This window comes from Cyprinodon tularosa, unplaced genomic scaffold (assembly GCF_016077235.1).
Source record: "Cyprinodon tularosa strain WSP-4 unplaced genomic scaffold, ASM1607723v1 ctg347, whole genome shotgun sequence".
Lineage (NCBI taxonomy): Eukaryota > Metazoa > Chordata > Actinopteri > Cyprinodontiformes > Cyprinodontidae > Cyprinodon > Cyprinodon tularosa.
In genome coordinates this window covers 451,289-462,278 of record NW_024039060.1, presented here as the reverse complement: position 1 = coordinate 462,278, position 10,990 = coordinate 451,289, and the positions used below count along the sequence as shown (strand labels likewise).

Genomic DNA, 10,990 nt, shown 5'->3' with positions numbered 1-10,990 from the left:
GCCACTGACAAAAAAGGGGCTATTTTGAGCCTGGGTAAATAAAGTGACACTGTACAGAGTGTTTGACCTGTGTGTGACAAACAACTGGTGTAATTATACGGCCTTATGGCACTGCAGGTGGAATGTGCTTGCCACAGTGAACCTCCTGCAGCCCACGGCAGACATGAGCTCACCATCAATGCAGTGAGAGGCGTGGCCGAGCCTGGGACTGCAGCCAGCTCCAGGTAGTCAAGGCAACAGAGCCTATATATACATACACACGCCCAGGTTAAATGTATGCTAGTGTTGAGAGTGCCACCACTGGGAAATCAACGTGGCAGCCCCAAAGCAACAGGGTCTTATTGGCCAATAACAGCTTGAACGTTGGTATCTTTACTCTACGAACCTGCGGGCTTGACGTAGCTCACCACAAAGGTGCCTGGCTCATACATCAACTATTTGTCATGGTGTGTCAGCAGGTGTTGGAGGGCTGTACACCACTGTTTTCTGGCATTTGGTACCGAGCCCATATTACCGGCAATTACCAGCCGGTGGAATCATTTTACAGCTCTGGTCTGTCCTTCTAAATGCATTGCCAGGGTCAGTGATTTCCCATTCCCAGAATAAGCCTAATGATTTCCTTGCAAATTAACACATAGGGCAAACTTTTAAACCTTCACTCGTTTCTCCAAACTTTTCATTAAAGTAGTCAAAGACTTTTAACTCTTTTAAAGGAGTCTTGACTAAACTCCCTGTTTTCTTAAGTCCGGTGAAACTTTCAACCCAACTATGGCAATGTATACCATGCGGTGGGAGGATTGGAAGACCAAAAAAAAGAAAACTCTTAAGGCCAAGAAGCAACACATAAACAGTTTCTGGAAGTCTTAAAGCTATAGTAATAGGATGTTCAGACATAGGCTACGTTCACAGTGCAGGCCTTGATGCTCAATTTTTTTGTGAAATCTGATTTTTTTTTGCGTTGCCGTTCATATTTCCAACTATATGCGACTTGTATGTGATCTCCTGTGTGAACTGCAGTGCAGTCATACAACGCAAGTGTCCTGCATGCGCAGTAGGGGACGCAATGACGTCACAGGCCTGTGTGCTCTATGTTTATGGAAGTAAACATGGATGGTAGTGCCGGCTCGTATCTAGCGGTCTTATCCAACCATAAACCTCAATCTTCGTTCAGACGAAGGTCGCATTTGAAAAGATCAGATTCGTATCAGATTCAGGACCACATAGCCAAGTGGCCTGGGTCGCATTGGAAAAAATTGGATCTGTGTTGTTCAGACAGCCATGAAAAGATCAGATCCAGGTCGCATATGGGCAAAAAAATCTGATTTAGGTCACTTCAGGCCGCAGTGTGAATGTAGCCATAATTCCCCGCAAAAAAGAAATGGCCATTGTATTCATCTCCTGCATGCCAAATTGGCAGGTAATGCCTCATTGCAAATTTGTACTATTTTCTGTCTGTCATAAAGATTCAAAAGAGATGTAATTAGACTGACAATGTGGCACTTCACACTTGAGGTGAGGATGTGTTTTCTTGACTATTCGACCACATATACCTGGCCTTTCTATAAACGATATGGCGATATGATGGCACATTGTTGATGTTTTGTCATAACATGCACCATTTCATATGTACCTTGGGAACAGTCTGTACTGACCGAGTGTGATATTTGTACACACACTGGGAACACACTCATTGTTAACTTTATGGTCATTTGGGACTGTAATGCATCAGATACAATCGTAATAACAACAGAAGGAACATTACGCTGCAGCTTACGAAAACAAGGGTGATATAGTTGGTTGTGGGTATGAATTAGGTATGGCGAAATTTAAGCATGCAGCATTTTCTTTATTATTCAACATCTTTTATTAATCATTCTTTCTGTAAGGAAATTTGACTCCTTTCAGCTTAAGTCTTAATTCCTTTAACTTTATAGCTATTTTAATTTTTGGGGGGACTAAATCCAACATTTTCCAACTTGTCTTAAAATAATTGCGAATATTCAAGAGAAGCCACTCAATGAAAATCTAAAGAAACGTCCAATAATAGTAAAAGTAATTAAAAATGAGTGCACAAGCAAAAAAGTCCCCAAAAAAGCAAGCATGAACAACTGATCAAAAACACTTTTAAAGGCTGCGGGGACACTGGTTAATTAAAAGCTAACAATAGCTTTACATATTCTTGTTTGAAAGGAAAGAAAAACAGGGGATGCAACAACATGGAGGCAAAAAGTGAACCGTTTTATTACAGTAAAATGTTTCATACAAACAATGCATACACACTAGGTTCATATTGCTTCAGACATAAGTTTCTTTTTTGTTTTAATTCCAGTTAAACAACTCTGTAACAAAATGTAAGTACAACATTTATGAAAATATAAATCTCTAAACCAGTACATCAGTCCTGACAATATAAAGAATACCATAGAAACATTCATTACCAGTATGCCAACTATAAGTTGCAAACATGTAAGTTTTTAAAAGTCATTCAAGTTACATAACATAATACATAATAATACTGTTTACTGGCTTCCATATGGACACATTCAAATATACTCTTAAACTGGCATTCCGTTATATATATTTTTTTATAGGAGGACTGTTTTAACTTTTCAGCAAAGATAGCACATTTTATCAAAACAAAATCATAGTCGAACACTTCAACAGTTTGGTAACACTATAATTACAGTACAAGCCTTTAAAAAAACAAGTGAGACAGTCATGAAATTAAATAATCAATATTAAGAACTTTGGCAAGTACATAACTAAAACTCGTTCTGTTTTTATTCTTATAACTCTTGAGTTAGCAGGAAATTTTAAAGCTTGGTGCTGCTACCTTGATCGGAAAATTTACAAGGGCCGTTTTCTTACCATTCACAACTGGTGAACCTCTATATTAGAATGGTATAGCCCTTACAAAGACGTCAAAGTGAAACTGTGTGGCTTTTTCTTGAAATAGCGAATATTTGTTTAAAGTTAAAAACTGCTGAAAATAAAAGGTTGATTTACGGATACGTAAGCTTTAACAATACTGTTTAGATTGTCTGCAGATCTTTTTCCCGCCTGTATTAAGTCCATAATGTTTGCACTACATGCTCCTTACATGTGCTATTTTTCGACATACCGTTGAGCATATAAACAGCAGCGTGAATAAGACACATTTGTTCACGTTTCTCATCATAACAAAGCGTGCACTTTGTGATTTACTGGCTCTTTAGTACAATGTTGGACGCGGTTAGGCATGGGCCGGAGTTAGCCTTTGATGTACAGCAGATGATGTTTGTGATTACGAAGCTTATCACGCATAATAAGGCATTCCTTTTAACGAACGTTCTTCACTTTTCTATCTGATGTTAGTATAGATCATCTTCTGGAAACAGTCGATATGTCCAAACCATTCTCCTGCAACTTTACCCAACTGTAGACAATTGGCTTCAGTTTCAAGACTTTAACAGAGGTAAGAGAATGTGTGAGAATACAGTTCAGACAAATACATGATTGTAATGTAGGTAAAACAAAGACTTACTATTTGGGGGGAGGATTTCAGTAATCCCTGCATGATTTGCTAATGTACTATAGACTATTCATATGACAGTTGTTGGAAAAACACACCTTGATTCATAACCATGGGCATCAATGTTGGTCTAAACCAAAGCAACCTACTGCTTTCAGACAGTGTTTCTCCTTACTTCCCCCAATCTTAAGAGATAGCTCCAAATATGTTTTTACTTTATGTACTTAAAAAATAAAAAAGAATGGAGTTATTATTACAAATCATAATTGTTAGGTAACTTTCTGCTTCTTTCTTATCTGATTTGTGCACATTTTTCCTTCATGTTTTATACATACTGATTTGAAAAGAAAAAAAAACCCAGTTAAAATTGTCATTATGTTGAAAAGGAAAAAACGGTTGTACAGGCACATTTGAATATTGTGTAGAAGTGCAATATTTTTGAAGAGTGAAACTATGTATATAGTCATCACACATAAATCTAAATATTCCAAATCTTTTTTTCTTGTAATTTTGGTGATTGTACATAGTAATAAATACTAATAAATTCAGTGTCTCAAAAAGTTAGAATACTATGAAAAAGTAAATTATTGGAAACTCTTGGTGTGACACCCTAATCAGATGGCTGACACATGAAGGATGAAGACGATGGACCTCCATCTTATACAGCCGCTCTGTCAAAAAAGTATAATTACTGGTTTTGCTCGAGGTTTGGGTCGAGTCATTGCCGGTGTCATTGTGGCTCTAAATCCATCTGTCAGTCATCTTATATGTGGGAACAGGGGTTGACTTGTTTTTTTTCTGTTTTTTTTTTTTTTTTTTTTTTTTTTTTTACAGATAATTGAGTGAGTGGTAGAAAAAGGTACACTAGCAGCAGAGAGAATCTAAGACTTAAGAGAGTTTTTAAGAGAAATCCTTTAAAAGATTCAGAGGAGATTCAGAGTGGACTGATTCTGAGCAGGTGGTTTAAGAGCCAAAGTGCAGAACAATAAATCCTGCTTTCAGATCTAAGTAAGTACTGCAATTAATTTGGTAATAAAGCACCCAGAGTCTGGAGGAGGGGTTGCAAAGGCACAGAATCCACGTTGCTTAAAGTCCTATGTGAAGTTTGCCCAGTCAGGGATGGTTATGGGTGCTATGGCATCTGCTAGTGTTGCTTCAGTATGTTTTCTGAAGCCAACAGCCAATGCTGCCATCTACCAGGAAATTCTAGAGCAGCTCATGCTTCCCTCTGCTGACACACTGTAAGGATCAGATTTTATTTTTCAGCATGACTTGGCACCTTCCCCAAACGCCAAAGGTTCCAAAAGCTGGTTCAATTATCTTAATGCTCCTGTTCTCGATTAGCAATATTGAATTCTGTTATAGAGTAAAATGGAAAAAAAAAAATCAATGAAAATTTGTCTTTAAATTAGAAAATTTTAATAAGACTGTAGTCTACAGTGTATACCTTTAACTACAGTAAAAAAAAACAACATATTGTACTTTGGTTGAGGTCTTTCGCATAAACCAAAAGAAGTGCCAGCAAAACATAAATAAATAAAAAGAATTAATTACTCAACCACTAAATTACACATAGGCAGTGTCGACAGGCTAATTACCTCTATGCCAGGGTGCATTAATTCATGCAAGAGGAGACTCAACCAAGAACTGGGTGCATGGGACTGGATACAGGTTTCAAAAGTTTGACATTTGTGCTTAAAACATCCTTTTTATGATTGTTTTAATGCAAAATCCTATTTTCACCAAAACTGATTATTATTTCTTTTTTTTTACCTGTCATTAAAACTGCAAGAAATAGAAGCTTGACATGTTCTATGTAAAATTGATCTGTAAAAAAATTAAAATAACCATTTCACTTTCTGAAAAAATAAAGCACTTTTACATTTGTACCTGTACGACCCTCTTAAACAAGAAACCGGCCCATGCCTAGAAAAAGGAACAAAAAAATAAATCTGATTTTAGTTAAAACAAAAATACATATCCTATCATTAAAAACCATTTCGTATTTTATACAAGAACGATGAAGCCTGTGCCACTTTTTATAAAGCTGTGAAGATTTTTTTTGTCTTTGAATGAAGAATTTAAAGTCTATGCAATCCATTAAAAATGTACTAATCTGTGCTCAGATGTTCACATACACATTTGATTTGCTACAACCACAACTTATTCCTGATATTTATAATATTATAGAACATGGATTTAATCTCCAAAAAACTTGTTTGAATGTCTCCATTTTAATTACTTATTCAAACCAGATATTTCTCAGTAAACTGTAATCTATATACATCAGTAAGCAGAGCCAATCATTATTTTCAAAGACAAATCTAAATATTCTTTTATCTTTTATATTTCTTTTGAATAAATCTAAAGATTTCTTACAAACCACTCCTAAAGTGCATCCACCTAAACCTCTAAATATGCTCACTTGGTCAAGTAAAAAACAAACAAACAAAACAACTGATTTCGCCCCTCTATTTGGGAACAGACTTCACAGAACCTAAAGCAAGTACACAGGTTAAGGCGTTAATGTGCATGGTGGTATGCTACACTGTATGCTCAATAGTGGTGTTCCCCTTAAAAACAGCCTGCACGCAAACTGATGGAACAACAGGTAAAACTACGCTTAATCTATGTAAACAGTTCCAAAAATCATTAAGCAATCAATCCTTGGAGAAATGTTGTAATTCTCTCAAGATGTTGACTTAAATTTAGTAGAATCTGCATCAATTACAAATAATATACAATGGTGTATGTACTATGAGTACAAAGTCCCTGCACTTCTACAAATTTTGTAATCTGCACGTGATGAACACTTTTTTTATTCCAGGCACTCACTTTGATTGCATTAAGCACAACATAATATTTTAAGGAGTTGCACAAATTGCAGCAGCCAAAATGAGATGTTCTGTACAATTGTTCATCCCTTTTGTACAGTACCACCTGATATCAATAAGAACATAAATATCATTTGAGATCAACATTATGGCTTAATGTGTATGAAGTAATCAAGACAATAAAAGGGCCTAACAAACAGTGAGGAACAAAGATTACAGAAGTGGCTTGGAATTTGTTTGAACAAGACATTTTGACTTTTGTTCTTCAAATGCAAAAGGACACATAACGGTAAACTAATACAGAATGTACCTTTTTTAAACAGAAGTTTTTCTAACAGTCTTTCTGTTTAAAAGTAACACAAAGTGTTGGAAGTAATACATCGTTTGAGTGCAGCGTTAAAATAGTCAACCCATTAACTACCCACTGGGCTGACATCTGCAGCTGAATCACGTGGCTGTAAACAAGAATCAACTGCAACACCAGAGATTCTGATCTTTTGGACTTGCCTCCTGTCCTAATGGCATTTGCCCTTTAAGATGTCATTGCAAAAGTTCAGTCTTTTTTGTAGGTGTGGTCGACTCCCCCTCTCCAGAGTCTGACACGTTGATGGGGCTGTCTCTCGAGAATACTTCTGTCGACTCCCTCCAAGTGCAGTCGGCAACAGTCTTGAAGGAATGGTTCCCACATTTGGGGCGCACCTTCTGTGCAGCATTGTTTACAATCTGTCGACTGTTGGAGGTGGCTATCTTTATCTTAAGGGCGGCATCTACACGGTCCACCACTGTGTATGTGCCAATGCTGCCATCTTCAAAGCCGATGATGATGTTAAGTGCACGCTGAGATAGAGATAGGTGGGTGGGGGTCTTATAAAGTGAACATGTGCCGATACTCTTGCCATCAGCAAGACGCATCACGATCAAATTAGACACAACGCCAGCCTCATCATCCTCATCACAGTTGCGGAAACAAACATACACAAGGTAACGGCCATCTCTTGATAATTTTTGACGCCAGATTATACCAGCTGCATGAACAAGCCTCAGCTTTCCACTGTGCAGATCCAGGACATTAATGTTCTCATCGCCCTTGGAGACTATACCTAACTTTCCATTGGGCGAGATTTGAAAGTCTTCAAGGTTTTTGAGAAAGTTGGCTGGCAACTGGACTCTTCTGCAGACTGACTCATCTGCCACACTCCAGATGAAAACTGTTTCTGTGGATGTTATGAAGACCACACAATCTGGACAGTCAGGAATGAGCTTAAAGTTGACAATAGTAATGCCATCATCACAGACAAATTTCTTTGATACACTGCCTGACCACAGACTCACAGCAAGCAATTTATTTTTGGACGTTCCCACCAAGAAAGTGTTTGCTGTAGTGATAAGTGCATTTTGGAGGCTGACTAAAATGTTGCAAACTTTGTGCCCTGTAGCTAGTCTCCAGACTCTTGAGGCATTCTGTTCACAGAGAGAAACCACAAACTGGTCATTGTGGGTGATCAGCAGCTGTGAGATTCTTTGTCCATTTATGCGAAAGATGTTTTCTCCCGTGCTTGTTTGCCAAATGTATTGACTGGATTTGTCGTCTGAAGTCACCATGAGATCCCCTGAGGAGGTTAGGACACAGTTCTCCACCATACCTTCATGTTTGAAGACCGTCTCGATAAAGCCAGTGCTGAAGTTCCACTTGTGTACAGCCTCTGAGCCATCCATGGTGAACACATAGTCTTCTCTGCCAGTCAGCTGCAACGTCTGGATCTTCTTGCCTGTTTTATCAATGTTAGACATGGCAGTGATAATATCAATGTCCCAAACAGACAGTACACCACTGCTTGCAACAGAGAGAAGTAGGTTGTGGTGGGCTGATTTGATGAGTTTAACAATAGCCCCTGAGATTTCAATCAGACTGGCCATGCACTGCCCACTGTCTCTTCTCCAGACAAAAATTGAGGAAGTATTTTCCATTGAAGCAACAATGCTCTGTCCGTTTTTGGAGAGAACAGCAGCAACAAAGCGCTCACTACGCTTGGCTTTGAATTTCTCCAGCATTTTCCAGATTTTTGTGTCCAGAACCTCAATACTCCTGGCTTTGCAAATGAGAATGGAACGCTGATCTTCAGATAATTCAATACCCACAACTTCACTTTCATCCCCTCTGCAATCATAATCCTCCATCAGTTTTGGATTGGTTATCTCTTTTGTGTTCCACACTGACAGACTCCCCTCGTTGTCAATCATGACCATTTGATTTAGTGTGTCCAGTACAAGAATTGACTTGACAAATCCTCCAGAAAACTCTGATGTCACGGTGGACAACTTTTCCCCATTTCCTAGATGAAAGATGGATGTAGTATTCAGATACTGGCCACAGAAGGCGTACATGCCATCTGGTGAGCACTGGACACAGGTTACCTCATACCAGCAATGGAACTGGTAGAGAGGCCAGCCATACACAAGGTCAATGACACTGATGTCTTTACTAGCCTCAAGCCACGCCAGTGCATGATGGGTAGAAAGAGTAAAACCATTGATGAAAGCAACACCTCCAGTTATGCCACTGTTCTTTGATCCTTTAATTTCAACTTCAGATAAAAGGCAGGACTTGTGATTATCATAGATTAGCAGAGTGTTTTTGGTTGTGGCAACCACCAGGTATTTCTCATCACTGGTCAGTCTGATTCCAAGCACAACGGATCTAGCAGTGTCAATCTGTCTTAGAAGCTGCCTGCTCTCTACATCCCAGGTGCTTATAGATCCATCTTCCAGTGCTACAAGAACTATGTTTGGGGCTAGAGTAGGTAAAATCTCTACAATCTGTATGTAGCTGGAGCAAAGGGGAAGTCTCTCTGGACTATAGGTGACATCCATTGAAGAGTGGAGAGGCACAATAGAACAATACTTGGGACCATCCTTGTCACACTCCAGGAGAAGGTGTCTGAGCTTAGGCAGGGATGTGACAACTGGCAGAAGCCTTTGCTGAAGTTCTGCAGACAGCGATGCAGGGTTCTTGAGTACTTTTACCTTAATGCCACGGAGGGTAGTGGCGAGAAATTTTAACTCCTTTTCCTGGCTGCAGGTGTAAGCAAGGTCAATGTCTGTTATAGCTTTCTCAAACTGACCAATCTTGATCATTGTGTAGAGCCAGCTGAAGTTCATGATGACACCAAACATGAGGTCATCTGTACGTCCACTCCTGGTCAAATGGTACACAAGCTCTGTCATCTTTCTGTGATTGACAAAGAAGATGTCTGGTTCCAACAGGTTGCACTGGAACACCCAAGGCTGTTCAGGAGTCTGCCTGTCGTAGGAATATTTTTCAGAGGATGTCTTTTCATGAGACTGTTGATGATGAGGATTTTTGTGATGGGAAATATTCAGAGAAGTGAAATGATTATTATCATATGTAAAGATCTTCTTCCTGCCTCCTGACCATGCTCCGAGAAAGTACTCAGCCAGGAGGCTATGCATTTGATGTACATCCTCCTCATTGCTGAGATAGAGCTTCTGGGCGATGAGATGCAAGTGCCTGTTGGCCCAGACCATCAATGTGACATTTCTTACCTGCCGCTCAACTAGATAGCCCTCAAGCTCCTCTTTGAGCTTAGCAACAAGGTCATAAGAGATCCTTAGTGGATTTTTGAGGTGACTTGGTACAATAACATCTCCAAGAACTATGTTGTCAAGAGACAGAATGTCTTCCAATTCAACTTCTGTTAGCCCAGCTTTTGCCATGGTGATGTATCCTAATGCTCTGAAGACAAATCGCTGTCCCAACTTGTTCTCCACAGAGTAGAAGAGTTGCTCAATGCTTTCATGAACTGTTGAGCACAGAGATTTATCATCAACATCTTTGTGTGACCTCCAGTGAACCACTTCTCTGTAGATGAGGTTGACAAACATTGGCAACGTGCACTTTGCAAGTGCCTCATTGACATATATTTGTTGGCCTGATGTTACCTTCCTCTTCACACCAAGCAGCTGCTGTTTTAACATTTGGCTGCAGACCTTTCGGTCTCGCTGGATTAACTCCACATAATATCTCTCATCATGAATGAGATGACGCAGCTTCTGTAAGATACCATGCTTGTTGGGCAGCGTTGATACAACAATGCGGACAGTGCGAGGCAGATGCACGGGGAGCCACCACAGCTTTCGAGCCTCATCAGCATCTGAAAGCTGCTCCAAGGCATCCAGGACAATGACCAGTGGCCTGTGGAATGATGACTCCCCAAGGAGATTAATTAGAAGTTCCCTCATCTCCTGAATCTTGTTAGGCAAGAAGTGAATCAGGCAACGGTAGTTTATTGCAATCTGCTCACAAATGCTTTGAAGGAGATTCCGTAGGTCCATGGAGGGCTGTGTGGAGCCAATAAAGCGAACAATAACCACTGGATCCGTTTCTGGACCCATCTCCTTCTGAAGCCAAGTGTAGGCCTGAAAAAAAAGGAAGGATACAGTCAAAATGGTTTCATAAATGAAACACGATTAAAACAACATGTGGTAAGGATGGAAGATTTTTGGAAATTTGAAGGTCACTTTCAAACGTCTAAGAATAAAAAAGATTTAAAACAAAGTGCTGGAATAATATAGTTTTTTCCGAAGAAGCTCTTTAACACAGAAAAAAAAAATTCAGCTTAATTTT

General features: G+C 39.3%; 1 protein-coding gene across 4 annotated transcripts in view; it reads right to left on the bottom strand.

Moving 5' to 3' along the window:
- Positions 1–2,217: 2,217 nt before the first annotated feature.
- LOC119789783 (NACHT and WD repeat domain-containing protein 2) overlaps positions 2,218–10,990 on the bottom strand; it is a 73,771-nt gene continuing 64,998 nt past the window's right edge. For all 4 annotated transcript variants that reach the window (XM_038294872.1, XM_038294871.1, XM_038294874.1 and 1 more), the window contains one exon: positions 2,218–10,782. In XM_038294872.1, coding sequence (XP_038150800.1) covers positions 6,886–10,782 — 3,897 coding nt within the window. In that variant the 3' untranslated portion in view covers positions 2,218–6,885. The remainder of the gene's footprint in view (positions 10,783–10,990) is intronic.